This window comes from Vigna radiata, unplaced genomic scaffold (genome assembly GCF_000741045.1).
Source record: "Vigna radiata var. radiata cultivar VC1973A unplaced genomic scaffold, Vradiata_ver6 scaffold_354, whole genome shotgun sequence".
Taxonomy (NCBI): domain Eukaryota; kingdom Viridiplantae; phylum Streptophyta; class Magnoliopsida; order Fabales; family Fabaceae; genus Vigna; species Vigna radiata.
Window position 1 is genome coordinate 72,540 of NW_014542191.1, and position 21,318 is coordinate 93,857.

The 21,318-nt window shown below is 32.8% G+C and overlaps 1 protein-coding gene across 2 annotated transcripts; it reads left to right on the forward strand.

The window, feature by feature from the left end:
- Positions 1-1,584: 1,584 nt before the first annotated feature.
- Positions 1,585-12,613, forward strand: LOC106779232. 2 transcript variants are annotated; one of them, XM_014667303.2, is made up of 7 exons: positions 1,585-1,796; positions 3,382-3,616; positions 4,809-4,932; positions 6,303-6,649; positions 6,736-8,521; positions 9,255-9,505; positions 12,009-12,613. In XM_014667303.2, exons 1-7 carry the CDS (start codon positions 1,741-1,743, stop codon positions 12,081-12,083), a joined length of 2,874 nt encoding a protein of 957 aa, XP_014522789.1. In that variant the 5' UTR covers positions 1,585-1,740; the 3' UTR covers positions 12,084-12,613. The 2 variants fall into 2 exon arrangements, with proteins under 2 accessions (XP_014522789.1, XP_014522790.1); XM_014667304.2 differs by having other exon boundaries at positions 12,012-12,613.
- The last annotated feature ends 8,705 nt before the right edge of the window (positions 12,614-21,318 follow it).

Below are 21,318 nucleotides of genomic sequence, written 5' to 3' on the forward strand. Positions count from 1 at the left end.
GGATACATGATATAAGATTACAATTTAGAAAGAATTGTAGTCCTAGGGAGCTCTTCTATACCTATTTCTTTAATTTCCTTATGTCCCTTTTTTATCACTGAATCAACTTCTACTGGCATTTAGAATAAACTTTGACCACTGTGCAAGATAAAAAAACAGTAAAATCATTTTTTACTTTTGAGATTTGGAAAGAGTAACATAATAAAGTGACAAAGTTTATATTCATTTTACACACATTAATAAATATAATATGATTATAAAAGAGTAAACTTTTTCAATTTTTAAAAAATATCTCTAATTCAAATTATCACCACCATCTTCAATTGGGTTGAGATGAGAAAAAAAATGTTGGAGTGATGACAAAGAAAATGTTGAGATGAGAGAGAAAATATCTCTTGATGACAAAGGGTTTTTGATTTTTTTTTTTCAATTGAGGCAACAGTAGGAATGACAGAGAAAATGTTGGAGTGACAGAGATGACAGAGAAAATGTTGTTGGAGGAGAGAGATGAAAGAGAAAGAGTTGAGAGGAATGAGGGAGGTGAGTAAGGATTTCGGGGTTTCTTTATGTTTTATTTTTTAGTTTTGAGAATGAAAATTATTTAAATANCCTTTACCTTAAAACTTAGAATCTATGATAAATGAGGATATTTTTGTCTACTATCCGGTACACATTGTTAAAACATACCAATTGAAAAATAGACGTAGACGTGTTAACAAACTCATATATATATATATATATATATATATACTTAATTAAATAATAATCAAAATTTGAACACGAAGAAAAATAAAATTGATAACAATAATAATGTTTATTCTATATTTAATTGTAAAATCAAAATTCATTATTAATTTTTTTAATTTAATTCAATTTATTACTTATTTACTTTAATACTTAATAACCCAAAAATAATTTCACTAATTTTCTTTTATTCTTTTTTAAAAAATTTAATTATCTAATTTTTTAAATGTTTCATTTTTTTTTCTATTTTACAAAATATAAATCAAAAGATTCCAGATAATTTTTAGCCCATAAAACACTGTAGCAAGGTCAGAATTTGAAATTCACTTTATATAATAATATTAAAACTTTAAATTAAATATTAATAGTTATTAATTATAACTTATAAGTTTTAAATTTTAAATGCTTTTATTGATTTTACATTAGTATAATTTTAAATGTTTATAAATTGTTATTATTAATTGTAATTTATATGGTTTTAATATTGCTCATAAATTTACAATATTTTCATATATAATATTAATTTATAAGAAAAATAAATTTTTATATGTTTTCTACAAATTATGAAAAATATATTACTTATAATGATTAAACATTACTATGTCATAAATAATTTATTAATTAAATGTATTTAATTGTATTATATATCATTTTATTAAGTTTACTAAATATATAAAATATTAAAATAAAAAAACCTTGAGAAAAATCCACTCCTGGTGGGGGAGTAGAAAGAATAATTCTACACTCGCACACTGTTTTGGCAGACTTGGTTTTTGCAATTTTTTCAAAGATTTAACATTAATATTGGTTTCATATATAAATAAATATTGCAGTGGCAGCCATAATAAACACACATACTTGGTGTGAGCATTCTCTTAGGTGGTTTCCACGCGCTGACAGTTACCAAAGCTGCTAATCCCACTCTTACATTGTAGTCTATTTCATTTGCTTCAAAGTTGAGAAACTCGTGAGGAGGAGAAAAGAGTGAGTGAAGGAATGAGGGAAGAAGTCATCAGCTCCGGAGGCACCATTGATCCAGCACCTGCTGCCAGGTATTCCTCCTTTCTTCTCTCTTACTTCCCTGCAAACTTTTGTTTTATTCCTAAATTAGGGTTTTGTTTTTAATGGACATTTTCAAACTTATTTTCAATTTGCTCGGTTTCTCCCACTTCGTGAGGTTTGAACTTCAATTGTACAGTAAAATGCTGTAATATTGTTGTCTTTGTTCCTCCAGCACCAAAATTAGATCTAAGTAATGCAAAACGCAGTTTGGTGCTGCTTTTGTTGCGAATTGTGTATTTTTTAAAATGTCGTGCATATGTGAGTATGCCTTATGTATTCCTTGTTTGTGATTTTTCTGCTTTACCTGTCATTAAGGAGATAAAAGGATGAATTTCTAATCTGTCCCTGAAATTTCTTTCGAGAATTGCAGAGTAAATATAGATAAAGTGCATAAGTAATAACTGAGTGGCCTCACTGTCTTAGTTTTGTTTATGCTGTCAACAGTATTCCGGCAAATTAAGATGCAGGTGGGTTTAAGTGATTTTATTAGCTTGTTGTGACTGACCATGCATGTGGGTTTAGGTGATTTTACTTGTGTCTGTCCATGCAGAACTCTCTGCTATTGTTTGACTTTCACAATGTTTGAATCAAGGGTATTTACAGGGGCTACTTCTTTAAATTTTTTGTTTGGATTTAAAGGGAAATTGAGTGAAGGAAATAAGAGGGAAAGAAATAGGAAGGATATAAATGAAGGAGAAATAGGGTTGAAAAGATATGTTTGGATGGATAGATATGAGAATGAAAAAAGGTTCCACATGTTTGAATGGATAGAAGAAAGAGTGGAAATAAATAAACTGAGTGAAAAATATTCTTACACTAATGGAAAATATTAAATTAAATAAATATAATAAATTTTACTCAATTATTTCTCCTTAATTGCCAAAAAAATTTGAAAAGACAGATCTGCCCCCACCCTTTCTTGCTTTTTCTTCAGATGGGTTAGCTTTAAATGGTCCTAATTTGTTATCTTTATCATCTGTCTCTCCTTTCCATTCTGTTTCTCCCTATATCCCCTAAATGAAATAACAGGTCAGTGACATGGCAGATTTTTAATTGGAGATGACTTCATCAAGGTTTCAGCACCTTGATACCATTAGGAATCTGCCAATTAGGTCTTAACTAGGGAGTGTTGAACAATAGAAAAGAGAGAAATATTGAATTGAAACTGTGTGTTTTTGAGATAGCTATTGAGAAAATAGAATCAATACAATAGAGCAGATTTGATATCCTTAATAATAAATATATGATACGGGAATAAATAAAGAGGTTCCTAATAATACATATATAGCCTAGATAATCTTGATTATACAATAAATAGAGGAGATTTGATATATTTCATGTCTTAATCCTACTGAAGTGGAAACCCTTGGGTTCCAATGTGTGTTTCTAAAGCTAAGCTTTAGAATTAACCCATTAGTTCCTTAATTTTTTTATGGATTTGATTTGAATGCACATATGATGCATGGCTGGTGTTTGTAAAATTGTTATATATTTATATGACATTATTCAATTCTATTGCCTACGAATTTGTTTATTTGACCTTCTAAATGGACAAAAATTTCATAATTTTATCAGTTCTGCTGGGGCATCATCCCCAGCCGTTCCAATGAATGTTGGCAGTATAGATGGGTCAAGTCATGGACAAGTCTCTAAAGCAGCTTCTCTCTCGTGTGTTGGTTCACAACCACCATGGACTTCCTTGAGCACAAGTGCTGGTGGGTCTTCCAGATCCTGTAGACCTTGGGAAAGGGGAGATTTATTAAGACGCTTGGCTACATTTATTCCTATAAATTGGCTTGGGAAGCCTCAGGTTTGAACTGAGCATGGTTTTCTATACGTTATTGCAGATTCACTTATGCTTTAATATGCTCATGTACATTTTAAGCTGTCTCTTCCTTGTGGGTAATTTGTTACAGATTACTTATGTTTCAATATCTAAATAATGATATTCTGTGGGCGTAGAGAACAAAGAGTTGTATGTCTGGAGTCAACAAAGCATATGCTTGTTTTAAACTAATATTGATTGTGCCCGTGATAGTTTCTGTTTATGCTTTCATAGATTATGATAGGAACTTAAACTGTTATACCATGTAAAGAAAATTGGTATTATGTAAACAGAACTACATATAATTCTTTCTGGTTCCTTTTTTATTCATTATGTACAATTAAACCAGTGTGACATCCCTCAAATCTGAAGTCAGTTATTGCAGTAGCACAAGAACACGTCTGTTACAAGAGATAATTGCTTCTGAAAAACTGCTAACTTTTGGTTTCAGTTTTCAAATTTGTGACAGCTGTTGGCCTGTCTTTCTATAATAGTGTTAAATTTGTCAAGTAATTTGTTGATTATTAGTGAACTAGAGTTTCTACAAATTTGCTTTTGCAATGCCTAAGGTGACAATATTGAATTCTACCTGTAACTATGCGTGGATGGTAACTTTTCCATTTCTAGTGCCCATTCACAGCACAACTAAACTTAAATTGCAATTTTGTAATTAATTTACTTTATATTATTTTTAAATATTTTACACTAACCAAGAAAAATTACCAAATTGAGTGCAATTATAAATAGTGTAGATTGTTAAGCAACTTTGGGAATGCGAATAGTATCACCATGATACATTTATATCACACTTTAAACCTAACTCAGTCTCACAACATTGACTTATAACCTGAAGCATGTATCCACTTATATGTTATAATCATATATCTCGTTGATGTGGGATTTCCAACGTACCATCTCTTGTCAAGGAATGGACATATCGAGCACGAGGTTAAGTATTTGTTGGTGGTGGCATTGATTAGATGAATTTGGATGTGATAAAAAATCAGGAAATGTTACAGGTAATTGCATGAAGTAGTTGTCTAAGGATTTTTTGATCTGTGAGGCATAACCGTTATCTTTTGAGCTTGTATGTATAATGTTATACTTTCTATTCCAAATCTTCTAAATGGATATGATACAGTATCTGGTATCTCATGTTATCTTCAATTTTCTACAGATCATCAGTTCGTTGGCTTGTGCACAAAAAGGCTGGATAAATAATGGCATTGACAAAATTGCTTGCGAATCCTGTGGTGCTTGCTTGTGTTTTACAGCATTGTCATCTTGGACATCAGCTGAAGGTTGGTGAATGGAAATTTGCAATCTATGAACTTTTGGCTACTTCATTTTGTTTCCAAACTCTGTTTTCTCTAGAATATACCATGTTAATAACTATATGTAGAAATTATAAAAACTGCCTTTGCTTTTGTGTGGACTGTGGATGTTAAATGGCCTACTCTTTCGTGGTACATTATGTACAGGGCAGATGTAGAATTAGGATGAAAATCAGATCGGTAACTTTACTTTCTGAGAATTTCTGTCTATTGTTAACATGTAAATCCCAAAATATAAATATTGTTCTTCCTCACTTAGTGCTTACATAGAACATTAAAAGCATTGATGCTGCACATGAAGTTTTGTACATCCAAAAAACGAACGTAGCTAAGTGATGTTTATTTTGTTGTTAATGAAATGAGATTCAAGATTTAATACGTAGTTTGTTCATCCTTCTGAAATATATAATGGGGATAAGATTGTTTTATTATTTCTATTTTTCGCCGGTGTTGTGGTCATGTTTGTTACAGGTATGGGTGCTATTTTTTGAAATACAGAGACCAGGCTTGGTTTCTATATCTTAAGTAATTCCCCCTTTGTTCCTTGTACCTGTCTACTTTGATTTTTAAGTAGATTTTTTTTATTCTCCTTGCAGACCTAGTTGTATTATTAACTTCGATCTGTTCTCTAATAAAATTAGTGTGTTAAAGGAGTTTATAAAATTTGTTTATTAAGATGGATAAAGGTGATGAATGAATGTTTCATCAATAGTTAATATATAGTTTTCGTAGTTGGCTGAGAAATAGTGACTATATACTGGTTAGCATGTAAGTATGACAATAACGGCTGTAAGTTTACTAGCTTGCATTACTTTGTTTCAAGGTTCCTATAGGCTATAGCATTTATAGCAAGACTTTATAATAATTAAAAATAAAGGAACAAATTGTAAGCTGTGCATACAAGATAAGTTATTAATCTTTATACCTATGCAACCCTTCAGTTTAAATCGTTTGAGATCTTTTATATTTTTTTCTTGAAACAGCCAGACAAATATAGAACCAGTTTGTTTAAATTTAAAATGTGTTTTTGAAATAAGCTATCTAAAAAAATTCACTTATGTCAGAATTAGATAGGATTTGGTTATTAATTTAAAATAAGTTGAAAGATGTTTATTTTTAAAATAAGCACTTTAGAAAAACAAAAAAAAATAATGAAGAAATCTGCTTATTTTATATATAAAAAAGGAACTTTTTAGAAAACAATCATAAACAAGCTCACCTATAATCTTATTTTGATCTAGTTTTAAATGGTAAATGGGGAAGAAGGATTTCTCTGCTGTTGATGATTATATTCATCAGTATTTTTAACTTCCTTTTTGTATTGTTCATGGCCAAAGCTCAAAATGCCAGCGAATCCTTTGCTAGGCAGCTGGATTCGGATCATAAGGTAAATTGCCCTTGGAAGGGAAACAATTGTCCAGAAAGCTTAGTACAGTTCCCTCCAACACCTCCGTCTGCTTTAGTTGCGGGTTACAAGGATAGATGTGACGGACTCATACAATTTCAGCGTCTTCCTGTGGTAGCCATCTCTGCAATTGAGTTTATGTCTGCTTCTCGAGGTCCACAAATTGAACGCTTTCTATCGCAGTCTCAAAATTTTATGTCAAGAGAAGTATATATTAAACCAGAAATTATATCTGAGTTTGACAACTCTCAAGATGAGGCATACTGTCTGTATACTCGTGTAAGCTTTTTGCATAACATTTTGTCTTTTTCATACTATTGTTGCTACTCTGCTTATTTTCTACTAATGTGTCATGCTTTTGGCAGGCACAGAAACTTATAAGCCTTTGTGGGTGGGAACCACGGTGGCTTTTAAATGTTCAAGATTGCGAAGAACACTCTGCTCAATCTGAAAGAAATGGATATTCTTTCGGCCCTAGCAAGACTCAAATTCATCTTACTCAAGATCCTGGTTCAAAGGCAGTTTCTGCTTCTACTAAATTGGATGATAGAAAGGGAAAGGCATCTGTCAATGAGACTAGACTTGACTCAAAGATACCATTGCTTGATTGTAGCTTATGTGGTGCTGCAGTCAGAATTTCAGATTTTTTATCAGTTCCTTGTCCTACTCGTTTTGTACCTAACAGTATAGATATTCTTGATGCTAGTAAAAAATTAGGATTGACTCGAGGAGCGAGTGCAGCAAGTGGAATCAGTGGTTGGATTGCAGCTGATGATACAGAGAAAGATCAGACTGATGACCGTGACGAAGTTGCAACAACAAATGAGGGGAAATTGGTCGCAAATGAGGATTTGGATTTGAATCTTACCATGGCAGGGGGTTTTCCTTTTACTCCTTTGGGCAGGACGGCAACATCTGAATATACTCATGATGAAGATATGGGAAGGGACTTAATGATCGGGCAGCCTGCTGGGAGTGAGATTGGTGATCGTGCGGCTTCATATGAATCAAGAGGACCAAGCTCTCGTAAGAGAAATTTTGAAAAAGGTGGAAGCTCAGATGAACGCCCAATTCTTAGGTTGCAGCAGCAGGCTGATAGTGTAGAAGGAACTGTCATTGATCGTGATGGAGATGAAGTTACAGATGGTGGACAATATTCAGCTGGTCCATCAAAACGAGCACGTGATTCTGATATTTTTGACCCTTACTGTTCACCTCGTCAAAGAGACTCATCTGGTGCTGGTCCGAGTCATTCAAGGGGTTTTGAGACTCATGTTAGCGGAAATCGAGTTTCTTCAAACCCTCAAGGTAGTGATCGTCCAATAGGAATCCAATCTACTAGGGACTCAACCCGCGCATCATCTGTCATTGCAATGGACACAATATGTCATAGTGTGAATGATGATTCTATGGAAAGTGTTGAAAACTACCCTGGAGACCTTGATGATGTTCATTTCCCCTCGTCTAGCACATATGGCAATGTGGATATGAATGAAACCTCTGAACTGAATAACAGCAATCTAGCTCAGCAAAGCACTTGCTTACAAACTGCTACTGAAGTTGTCCCTGGTGAAGTGGGCATCAGTAGTACAAACTATGGGGAAGAACATTTCAATGCAGAAACTGTGACTGCCCAGGCTCGAGATGGATTTAGTTTGGGCATCAGTGGAGGGAGTGTTGGAATGTGTGCTAGTCATGAAGCTGAAATCCACGGGGCTGATATATCTGTGCACAGAGCTGATAGTGTTGTTGGTGAAATGGAACAGAGAGCAGAAGATGCTGAACATCAGGGACAAACAGGTGAATATGTTCCAGATCCAGGTCTGATGGATGAGATTATCCCTGATGAGATAAACAGGGAAGATCCTATTGGTGATAGCCAGGAGATGATGTCTCACTCTGCAGGAAGAACAGATAGTGGGTCAAAAATTGGCTGTTCTACAAAGGCAGAATCTGTTGAAAGTGGTGAAAAGATTAGTCAAAACTGCAATCTTCTGCCTGCTAATAGTTACCACCCATCTCGTTCTTGTAATGCTAATATTTATTCAGGTTGTGAAAATACCAAGGAAGAGATCATGAAGGATGGTAAATCTTCATTTGCCAATAATATTTCTCTCCCTGAATCCGATTTTGCCATTGCAAATGGAATAGGTAAGCTCTAATTTTGTGATCTTGAACTTTTTTCCTTTTTACCCTACCTTGTTAGTGAGACGATTTTCAAAAGCACGATAGCAAAGTGGAGTAGTTTTCAGTAGTGGCTGCGGTTGTTCACATTCTGTCGTGGGGCTACCATGATATTATATACTTCAAAAATACATTTTTACCCCTGAAACGTCAGTGGGTTTATTTAGGGGCATTATTCCACAAAAAGTTACTTTAATTTCTTTGCGATTATTTTTTTATCCAGTGTTCCATATTAGACTTTCAAATTCATATTCTACTATTATTTTTTTTATCTAACTCCTAGTTAATTTTCTATATATTTCACCATCATGTTTCATTTTGTTTTACTTTATCACTATGTTAATATTCTCCTATATTGATGGTGTTTGTGTGCTCAAATTGTGATGGATTATCTATCATGAATTTCTTTAATGCCTTTTTAGATATCTGTAGTATAAATTATTTAGTTTCTATAATATTTAAAAAGTAGTTGTTCTACTTCTTGCTATTGCACTAAATTTTTAGGGTTAGCTGCTATGGGCCACTATCCAAGATTGATAATTTTGGACAGTGGACTCTATATACACTGCTGTCCTCACTTCTTTTCATCAAGCATCAAAATGAATATGGAAAATCTAATCATTTCATGGTCCTTCTGCACTTCATTCATTAGTTGTACATATTTTTGGAGCATAGCCACTGACATTGTGCAATTCTTTAGGCCCTCCAAAAGGAGAGAGTAATTATGAAGCTGCAGAGTTTGATCCTATTGCCTATCACAATCAGTGTTGCCCTTGGGTAAATGGCAATGTTGCTGCAGCTGGCTGTGCTAGTTCTGTTATGAGAACAAGTAGTGATGCAATTGCCCTTTCCGGTTGGCAGCTGACTTTAGATGCTTTGGATGCTTTTCAATCACTAGAGCACAATGCAATACCAACTGCACCGTCTGAGTCTGCTGCGTCCTTGTACAAGGTTTTTCTATCTCACTCCTCATTTGTTTTATCCATTTTTGCCTGCTTGTAATTTTGTTTAGGTGAGCAATAAGTCTTTATGCATGACAGGAGCAGACTGCCATTAATTTATTTCATTTTAATGGATCGTGAACCTTTGTAATGTGTATGGAATAGAATTGTGACTTGTTTGACTTTCTTGGACAAAATTTATAACTATACGATATCAATGTGAAAAATTTAGTTGATAAGTTGATTGGTTTAGTGAACGAAATTTTGCAAGCCTCGGCATTCCTTTCTGTTGTTCGTTTGATGGTGGAAAATGCTGACAAAAGACAAAGGTGAAGCACATTAAAAATTAACTAGGATGGATATTATAGAAAAAAAATGATAGATGCCATTGTGGAATCTGTGTCACAAGCACAACAGTGGAACATATATATAGAATGTACATTGCATCAAATAGAGATGGCCTAGGCCTTTTGATGTGATCCTCAAAATAGAAATAAATGCGTATTTTTGCTGTTTTTAGCCTATCTAGCCGTAGTATTAGTATATTCTATTTTATTTTTGGACATAAGGCTAGGGGAAAAAAAGTGTTTGTTCAATCCACAATCCCCTTCCCACCATACTTTCTATATGAGGAGAGCTCATATACTTATTTTTTATGACTTTGATTGAATAAAATATGAGTTGTTATCTTGAGTATGTCATATCTCAAGTGGTGAGCTACTCCATCCGTAGCTTATATAAAAGTGATGCTTCTTAGATTATTTCTTGTGTGATGCATTGGTGATTAATCAAAGATTGGGAGGGAGAAAACAATGGTTGGAGAGAGAAGAAACATTCTCAAGAGAGAATGTTAAACAAATCCCAATGACGAAGCCAAAATTAGATCTGAGTAGAGGACATCGGGATGAGTCTGGAATTGGCAAGCTTGGCTGGAATGGTGGCTGGACGCACTGCATGCATGGCTGCCGGGGACAGAGAGAGAAGCACCCCACTTCTAGGGTGTGTGAGGGTGCATTGCTACTCTAATGGTTGAGAGTCCAGCGGTACATTAGTTTCTTGGGCAGGGCAACTCTGATGGTGGGGTTGCTGGTGGAATGCTGACAAGTTGCAATGGACAGTGGCAGCAGCAGTGTGAAATGGCTGGAAAAGGAGGCATGACAATGAGAAGATGTTACGAGTCCGAACATCACACGACTTTTCCAAAATAAGTGGTACAGATGGATATGGATGTTTTAAAGATGATTCCTACTAGGCTCTGAATACTATTATGTAGAAATAAATGATAGATAGTCATATGATGGAGTCTTTGTGTGTCACAAGCACAACAAAAAAACATATTATACATAGAATGTACATTGCATTACATAGATATGGGCCTAGGCCCTTATAGTAACATGTATCTAACAATATGACATCTAATTTGTAGAATAACCGTTGATATCATGCTGCCTATATAGATAATTAAATCAAACAATCAGCCATTATATAAAAAAAAATAGTAAATTAAAATAACAAATATCAATATAATTGGGGTATTGGTCTGGATATAGGTAGCAGCATACTCTTGTGGCAAGCCATACAAGCCCAAGGTCAAAAAGAGCATATTGCAGTTCTCAAGTTCTTTTCCATATCTGCATGAAGCCACTTAAGACATACTAGGACCTTCATAATGTTGTGGAGTGAGAAGTTAAGTGCCTAATGCATGTACTTTTGAAGTTGCCTTGACCTCCAAGCTGTTCTCTAAGGTTTATTTGAGGCCCAAGCAAGCCCAAAGAACACCTTAGTTCGTTTAGTCACTTAATAATCAGCTTGCAAAGCCAAAACAAAACATTTGTGTGACACTGCCTGATTTAATTGATTAGGTTATTTACATAATCAATTAAATTGAGCTGTCACTAATATTGAACAAAATACAAGGGAAATATAAGTTTGGACAAAATACAAAGCCTAAAAGAAAGACTTATTTACATTTTTACAAAGCTAAGAAAAGGGAAAGACAAGCTAATAAACTATTCTCCACAAAATTAGAGTTCTTTGAAGTCCTTCTTCCATTCTCCTAGTCATGACCCATGTTGTAGCTCCCCGGATGAGTTTCCATCATACCCTCCTACTTGTTCTTTAGTAAATCTATGTGCAGGGCAGAGATTCCTGTGTGCTCCTTTGGATAAGTTTTTCTGCTTCCTCCAATGTTTTCCTTTCAAAGACATTGTGGGCAATATGTTTGAAAAATGTCTTTGATGAATCTTTTATGAATCTTTGATTTTCAACATCTAGAAATTTAACCGTGTTTTTCAGAAAAATTGTTATTTTTGTCTTCTGAATTAACATCTAGAAAAAGTTGGTGATATTTTCAAACTTGTTTGATATAGAAGATACTATGAAATTGAACGTATTTGCTTATGATGAATTTCTTCGTCTGTTTGTTTGTGTAATTAAACTAAAATATTAATGTTTATACTCTATTCCTTACGTTAAGTTAATTGTGTTAATGTTCTTTGGCTTGAATCTTTCAGCAGAATGACCAGCAAGCACCTGGTAAACAACTCTTTCGCAATCACTCTCTGAGCAGAAGCCATGGTCAACTTTGAGATTTTAATTTGGTTATTGGGTGTTTCTATTTCTTTGTAAGTGGGTATGTCATATGCTTATAGCTTGAAAATTTGATAAACAAAGTAATGTAAAATGAGAAAGTAAGGATTTTAGAAGCGCATTCGACAATCTATTCGAAGTATTCTTGCATATTTCAGTCTCACTTGTTAGAGCTCAGTGAGTGTGTAGTGGACGTGTTACTTTTCTCCCTCCTATGCCATCAAGGAAACAAGTTGTTCATCAGAACCGGGATCTTGCCTCAATCTATATATTACTAGTCAATAACCTGGAACAGTGGAAAGTTTCTATGAAACAACTATTTACTTCAAAGACCTGAAGTTTGAGCAATTAAATTGTATATACTGGAGAGTTCTTTAATGAGGAATTTGGTTTAGGCCTTTGGCCCTATTGTAATATGTTAATTAATTAGTGTTTTCTCTTAAATTTTCCCTTTTATTTAAATATCAAGTGATGTACATTTTTACTATTGAATAAGTGAAAATGTGAATTCGGTCATTTTCATTCCTGAGACGATAAATCCTTCAAAACAGCTACTTAGCCACGTTGACATATTTCGATAATCTAGATAGGGTAGCAAAATAACTTAGCTGATTTAACCCACAAATTAAGAATTTTGTTGTCTTGTCAGATTGTCTTGTTCGCCCCATAAGCTAGAAGTGTTTCTTCCTGCATTTCCCTTTTTATTCCCTTCACTCTCCATAAAATGCAATATCCCCATATATTGAAAATCTTAAATATAGGTTTAATTTATACTTTTCCCTTTCTTCCCTCTCCAGAAGTGGCGCCGGTAAGCTGCACCTCCCTCCATTTTTCTTGGTCATTCTGGATTCACAGAGTAAAATCTGCATCAATTGGCACAAAAGCAGAAAAATGAAAACAGCTATGAAGAGGGGACTGATGATCATAGACATTGGTGTCCTTCATGAGAGAAGTGTGCATGTACAATAAAACTGTTACATAAACTTCCAAATCCACTCTTAATCTTCTCCAAATCCTTTTAAAAAAGTAATACCCAATTTCCTCTCAAATCCAATTTTAATATTCTACAATATTTTCGAATTTGAACATATTTTTCAAAATACTTATTCTGAAAAAATATTTTTATATTTTGAATTGGATTTGGAAGGTATTTTTTTTTATCTGAAAATATTTCTATTTTTTATATATATTCTTTTAATTGAATAACGTGGAAGACATTTTTCGCATCCAGAAGTATTTTCTGGAACATTCAATACGAAAAATATTAAGAAAAAGGTGCAAGATTGATTTATTATAATTTTAATGTAAGTAATTTGGGTAGTACAAGTTTTATGAAGGTGCCAGAAGAAAAAAGTGTTGTGCAATACTAACCACTTGCAGGCGTCTACAATACTGACCAGTGAAGAACCCCACCACAAACACTAATATTTTAGGCTTATTGTTTCTTGCACTCCCATAACTGCTAACCGCACCCCCACAATAAGAGAAAAAGATTTAAACATTATCATCACTGCTGCTATTGAGGAAGAAGTGAAAAAATGATGCAGGTAAAGAAGAAAAGAGAAAATAGGAAAAGAAATGTATTTCGAAAAGCTCTTTAGAAATGTATTTTATGTGTTCTCAAAAAAGTTCTTCCCGGAATATATTTCATGTAAATGTGTCTTGGAAAAGACATTTCATGCATTTTGGAAATTTTGTTCTGAAAATTGCTTTTCAAAAATTTTGTTTTGAAAATTTTGTTCCGGTAATTCCAGAAAACTTGTTACCGGAAGCTTGCAAAATATGTAATTCTNAAGTCACTTTATCAAATGATCATTTTGAAAATTTGAGAGGAGCGTAAAGAAATTTTAGGGGTGCAACCAATAAAAGTCTTAATTTCGATATCTTCAAATTTTTTCTAAGCATTAAGATTTCTAGTTTGACTTTCAAATTGTTACACCCCAAAACCAAGCGTCGCAATTATCTTGTCCTATAGTTTAGTATAATCATCTAACTAGTAATATATTAAATACTTCTAAGCTAAGATAGGTGCATCCTCTAACAACTATTTATCAAGAGTATCACAACATAATAAAATTTAATATCCACATTTACATTCATTCCTCGCAATACAAAGAAGTTTTACAAAGCAAAGGTGAACTTTATGTTGAGAAACAGGTAGGCTTTGTTTTTACACCAAGAAGGGGGAGGGGGTGAATTGATGATGTTTCAAAAATAAAAATCTTTTCGCAATCTTTTATCAAAAGTATAAACCTTTTTTACCTTTCTTGAAATGCAAGTAATGAAAATTTATATGCAGCGGAAAAACGTAGTTAACTACATAATAGATTTAGTCAACTGAAATAAAGAATGCAGGGATAGAGAAAAGCAAACACTGGTTTTTATACTGGTTTGACCAACAATGCCTACATCCAGTGTCCTTCCAACCTAGGAAGTAAATGCACTATAATGGTCAAGGTTTTTACAACAAGGCTTTTATATAAGACCTCCACGTCAAAAATATAAAACACCTCTCTAACCCTCTAACCAAAATATAGGCAAACCATACAGCAAGACTTGCAGCAAGATACCCCATCTCCTGCAATCTACAACTCACTTTGAACAATCCTTAAAGTGTACCAGACTCCACGAGTCCAACCCTTGTAGTCACAACAGGTAACAACAATCACCACGGGTGCTAACAACAATCTTGATCAACCTAGAAACACCTCAATTGTGCAAATTCTGATCAAGCAATAAGCGCAACACAATCCTCCTTCAGAAACTCTTCCAAGCACGATCACAACCGTCTTCTTGATGAGTTCTTGGAGCTCTAAACCTCAGAGAATCAATCTGAAACGGAATATGAAATTGTCAATTCATCAAAAGTCTCTGAAAACAATCAGGTCTCGTCTATTTATAGATTTCTGTAAATCAAACGCTCTTGTAGTAAATTATGCTACTAATAAAGTCGACTGTATTATAATAGTTATAACAGTTAAGACACAATAGTAGCAATCCAGTCAAACCAATTAATTTCTCAGTTAATACATTTGACCAAGATTCAACGCTCAACTAACTTTTAAAAATATAGCCGTTACTATTCATGAGCATAACATAATTTCAAAATAAGCAACTAATACAATCGAATGCGTGGCGCACACAGTCGACTTCGACACAAAAGTTCACTTTGAAATTCTTTTCAATTTAAAATCTCACATAACACTGTTTCTGAAAATCTGTGCATAGTCACGAGTTTAAATCGACTTCCCCCATGATGAAGTCGACTTATAGCTTGCAATAATGCAACACAATGTAAGTTCATAAATGTGCATGTGGTTTTCTTCATTCAAATAATGTGAATGCAATCAGATATGATGTAACATATATAAGCTCAATAAATGTGCATTCAAATATTAAGATAATCACATAAACATGTTCAACAATATATTAATCAATAAGCAATAGAACATGTAACACATCAATCAACATATGGGTTATTAAAAATGTGTTGTCATCATAAAAAACCAGAGTGATATAGATATTGTGTTGTCAACAATCTCAGCAAAACAAATATGAGAAGAAGAAAACACATGAGAATTTATATTGATTCATCCAACTTGAGATTACATTCAATCCTTGACCAACTTGGTAAGTGCCATTATCAATGGATGACATGAGTATTATTCAATTGTCCTTCTTTATTATAACACAAGTATTATTTATAATAACTTCTTCAAGATGCAACACAAGCATTCTTTGGCATGTTTCCCGAAGCTTTTAAAGAAGAGTATTCTTTTAACAAACATGTTGCTGGGAATCCATATGTAAATCTAAGTTTCAAAATGAGAAAGTTGAGCACCATATAAGAATGAAGACCCATAAACCCATTGTCTTAAGGTTTTGGGTTGAGAGTTGTGTCAATCTCTTATGTGGTTGGGTTTAGAACTAGTGCAAAAAAGGGTTTTTGTAGCGACATTTTATATCGATTGAAATCCATAGGTATAGAAAGTAGCTCAATAGCAATATCGTAAATATGAGAAGTTTTTTTTATAACAATTGGACTTAGAACCAGTATAGAAAGTTGCATGGTAGCAAAACTGTAATAATTTCACTTAGAACTGTAATAATTGCTTTTGATCATCGTTGAACTTTGCTTGTTCCTCTTTCCTTGAAGTGGCCGATTTCGCTTTGGTTGTCGTTGCTGGTTCCTATATTCGTTGGCTATCGTTGCTGTAAAGGCTTGGTCGTGTTGTGGTGGTGTTGCTAGTGTTGTGGTGCGTTCCCTCCTTCCTCTTTCACTAAAGCTCTCTTGCTTGTATTGTTTGTGTTGTAGTGACTCACTGGCATTACTGGTTGTGTTGCGTGTTCACTGGTTGTAGGGGTGTCATGGTGTGGGTGGGTCACGCTCCTTCCAAAGCTGTCGTGGTGTGATGGGTCATTTTTCGTCCTATTGCTCATGGTGTTTTGCTTATCATGGGGTTTTGTTGTGGTTACAAGTAAGTTTCGAACCTGTATTTATTGTTGAGGATGTTGTGTTTAGTAGTATTTATTGTTACATTACATTTCTTTATGAGGTTCTCAATTTCTTAAAGCTTTACGTGTTTGTACTATTGCATTTAATTGGTGTGATTACCTTTTTGTGTTAGAATTGATGAGAAAATAGTGAGACATGCGTGATCAATGGGTCTAAATACATACATCTCAAACAATATTGTACATTCAAAACTAGGGATGCCAATGGAGTGAGTGCGTATTTGACTATCGACGAAGTAAAAATTCATTCATATCATCATATTCCCATATTAAATGAGTATAGAATTTTGCTCATCCTCATCCTTATCAAGTAACATGTATACTGATACCTACCTCTTATTCTTTTATATACTAATAAAGATTATAGTACACCATATAAACGAAATCACACAAAAAGAAAAATTAAACTAATTCTAATTGAAATATAAAAATGCATATTACATCTTTTGAACTTAAATTTGTGTTGGATGTTGATAAAAAAAGACATGTGATGAAGAATTATTATATTTTGCCAAATGAAACATTGTTCTGACAAAATACACTTAGGAAAAATGTTTATGAAAAGAAATTAAAGTTATCACACTTTGCAAACTCTAAGAAAAGGAGGCACAGTAATAATATCAAAATATAAAAGCAAAGCAAATATGAGTTTGATGGGTGTAAATTTGAGCTCTCAGTTAACCTTTATTTTTGACTTCTTAATTGATTTTTGCGCTTTAAATATTGTTTTAATTAGGATTTGTTATAATTAAGGTTATTTAACACAAGTTAAAAAATATTCTAAAAAATAAATTAGATGCATAAATGTGCTTTTGATATTCTGAGTTGTGTTAGTGCAACTATAACTAAGATAAGCTCATGGAGGTGTGGAAATAAATTGATTAAAGCTTCTTGATACCTTCAATATTAAGCAAAAATAGAAAATGATCATAGCCACGAGAAGTCAAGTGAAACATTATATGAATATGACAAAGGGAACATGAAAAAGTGTAGAAATGAGACTTGTTGAAAGGGGGTGCCTATACTTACAAGTTGTGAACCTAACACAAGTTGCTCGAACAAGGACTATCGACCAACCCCATTTTTTGGCACCTAATGAGAATGATATGCACCCAACTTGAAATGACTGAGCAACCAACAAAAACTAGTTTGTGTGATTTTCTCTATATTTTTAAATATTTATCTTATGTAATTTATAGCAAAAAAAAAAAAAAAACAAAAGATAGTAACGAGTCTTGTTGGAATTTATTTTTATCTGTCTTTGATCTCTTAATCAAGTGAAAGTAATTAGTTTTACATTGTAGCAAGTTAGTACGATGTTAAGTCTATATAACATAACAATCATATGAGTCAAATGATTTATAATTTTCCAATAAATTGAGAATTTACTTTTATTAAAGGTGAAAACTTTAACAAGAATTAATCAATAATTTATATTGGTTAGTTAATTTTTTCTTTATAAAAGAGGTAAAAGAAAAATACATGAATAGGTATAGTAATATTTAATTAAGAATGTACATTGGTTAAATTTCTTATGATTAGTTAAAAAAATTATTGCTTTTAATTGAGAATAGACTTTGATTAAAAGTGATGATGCCAACAAATTAATTTAAAATTTACATTGATTAATTTGAAATCCACGACGATAATCGACATAACAATTATGTTTAGAAAATCAATGATGAATGAAATTTTTAAAAAGTTGTAGAATCAACATATTTTCATTTTATGGTGTAAGTCCTTTTTTATCATTTTGAAATTTTTTTCTTTATTTTATTTTATTTAAATTTTTTATCTTTCTTCTTTTTGTTATTTATATTTTGTTTGTCTAACTCATTTTGTGTAGATTTTATAATAACTAATTTGTTTCAAATAAATTTCGTAATTGTTGGGAGACTATTTTGGATCATTTTATGCATACTAATATTTCTGACTACTTTCTAAACAATAATTTGGTTACTTCAATGACATCGCTATCAGAGTTGAATATAATCCAATACAATTTAATATTATTCTATTAGAAATTAAAAGTTATATAATGTTACTTGATAAAAAAAAAGCAACAAATAATAATATTAAAAACAAGTAAAAATAGTCAACTATGATCCTAAGAGTGATTTGATTCAATAATATTAATGATAGAATTTGCTAAAATGTAATAACCATTTCAAAGGAATCACAAAAAAAAAAAAATGTGACCAAGGGTGTGACAAGAAGGAGAGCACCTAGGGAATTTGAGTATATTTATTGGATATCGAATTAGTCTAACTATGGAGAGAGAAAATGAAACATTTTATAGCAAAATAAAAGTCATTCAAATGAAATAAAAGTAAGGGTGAAAGAGACCCAGAAAGAAAAGATTTTTTTCTCATCTAGTAATCTATGGTTTTGTGCCATTGAATACTTAGTAAAAAAGAGTCAACCATTCTTACCTGAAAAATTAGGTAATAAATAAAATTATTAAAAATAAGTAGAAATAATTAATCCTTGTCCTAGGAATTATTTGGTTCAATGAAATTGAGTATGGTGTTTCTTGAAGTATAATTTTAATTATTAATTGAAATATTCATTTGTAATGGATCTGTTAATAAAATCCATTGATAATATCCATTAGTAAATTATAACATTTATTATCAACAAAATATATGGATCTATCAACAACATTTATTAGTAAAATCTATTGGTAATTTCTAATATTTATTACGAACAAATGTATTTGTTGGTAAAATAAGCGTTAAATAGTCTCCCTTGGATTTTGACCACATCATTGTAAAATTCGTTGATAAATTTATTAATAATTAAGCTTTTTAAAATTCATCAGTAATGGTTCCTTTGTGTATAATCCGATAGTAAATCGATCAATAGTTGAATTTTTTGAATATTTGCCTGCAAATTTAACGGTAATTCAATTCTTAGAAATTTGTTGGTAAATTCATTAGTAACTGCATTTTTTAATTTTCAAAAAATTTTTCAATAAAATAGGCTTTATTTTTCTTACTAAATCCAATGAAATATTTGTTATAAATTAATTGGAGATGAATGAGAAGAAAAAGAGAAGAAGAAGTGAAGAAGAAGGATGAGGGAGGAGGAGGATGAAGAGGAGGATAAGGAACGGAGGTGGCAATGATTGATGTGGATGTGTCTGTTGAGATTGTAGAGCACACAATATCTATATCACTCTGGTTTTTGATGATGACAACACATTGTTTAATAACACACATATGTTGTTGTGTTACATGTTCTTATGCTGATTGGTTGATATATCTGTTGAACATGTTTCTGTGCTATATTGCTAATGTGAATGCATACTTTTGAGCTTGTACTTGTTACATCATATCTGGATGCATTGCACATGTTTTGATGGATGAAAACCACAAGCACTTTTGTGAACTTATAATTGTGTGACAAAGCTGCAGTAAAGTCGACTCTAATATTAATTGAATCGACTATGCTAAAGTCTTTGTAAAAATTTTGAGAATCAGTGCTTTGTGAGATTTGGAGAAGGAAAGAATTTCAATTTGCTCTGACATGTCGAAGCCGACTATGTACGCCACATATTCGACTGTATTAATTGTTGTCTTTGAAATTTTGTTATGCTCATGTATTGTAACGACTATATTTTCAAAAGTTAGTTGAGCATTGATTGTGAGTCAACTGTATTGAATGAGAATTTATTTTGGTTGACTAAATGCTACTGGTCTGACTTAACTGTTATAACTGTCTTGACATAGTCGACTGGATTAATGGCTTAATCGACTAAGAGAACATCTGTTTAACAAAATTCTATAAATCGTCTGAGCACAAAGTTGTTCAAAGACTTTTGATGATCTAACATTTTACATTCAGTTTCAAATTGATATCTCTGGTTTATAGAGCTCCAAGAATTCTCCAAGAAGACCGTGGTGATCTTGCTTGAAAGAGATTCAAAAGGAGATTGTCTGCGCATTCATTGATTAATCATATTCTGCACGTTGAGGTGTATCTAGTTTGATCAAGATTCTGGCTTGACATCCTTGAAGATTACTATGTGCACCTGTTGTGACTATAGGGGATAGACTTGTGGAGTCTGGTTCACTTTGAGGATTGTTCAAAATGGTGTTTGGCGGATTGCAAGAGAGGGGACATCTTGCTACAAGTCTTGCTGTGTTGTATGCCTATATTTTGGTTAGAGGGTTAGAGAGGAGATTTATATTTTTGACGTGGAAGTCTTCTATAAATTCCTTGTTGTAAAAACCTTAACCATTATAGTGCATTTTCTTCCTGGGTTGGAAGGACACTGGATGTAGGCGTTGTTGACCGATCCAGTATAAAAACCAGTATTTGATTTCTCTATCCCTACTCTTTTATTTTCAGTCGACTATGATATCTGCGTAGTCAACTACGATTTTCCAAGCACACATTTTTCATTACTTGCATTTCAAGAAAGACTTGTAAAGTGTTCAACTTTGGTTTAAAGATTGCAAAAAGACTCTGATTTTGAAAATTCATCAATTCACCCCCCCTCTCGGTGTAAAATGAAGCCTACCTGTTTTTCAACAGTGTCAATGACAACAACAACGATGGAAGTTATGAAGGTGATGGCAATAATGATGGAGGTGGAGGTGGTGAAAATGAAGAAGGAGAAGTAGAAGAAGGATAAGGAAGAAGAGAAGGAGGAGTAGGAGTGGGAATAAGAGGAAAAGAAGGAGGAGGAAACAACGTGTGCAAAAACAAACGTAG

Bases quoted from the DNA above. Each gene is read 5' to 3' on its own strand.
- LOC106779232 (XM_014667303.2), top strand. From the start codon at position 1,741: ATGAGGGAAGAAGTCATCAGCTCCGGAGGCACCATTGATCCAGCACCT. The intron at 1,797-3,381 runs GTATTCCTCCTT...TAATTTTATCAG, and splicing joins GATCCAGCACCTGCTGCCAG to TTCTGCTGGGGCATCATCCC. The intron at 9,506-12,008 runs GTTTTTCTATCT...TGAATCTTTCAG, and splicing joins CTGCTGCGTCCTTGTACAAG to CAGAATGACCAGCAAGCACC.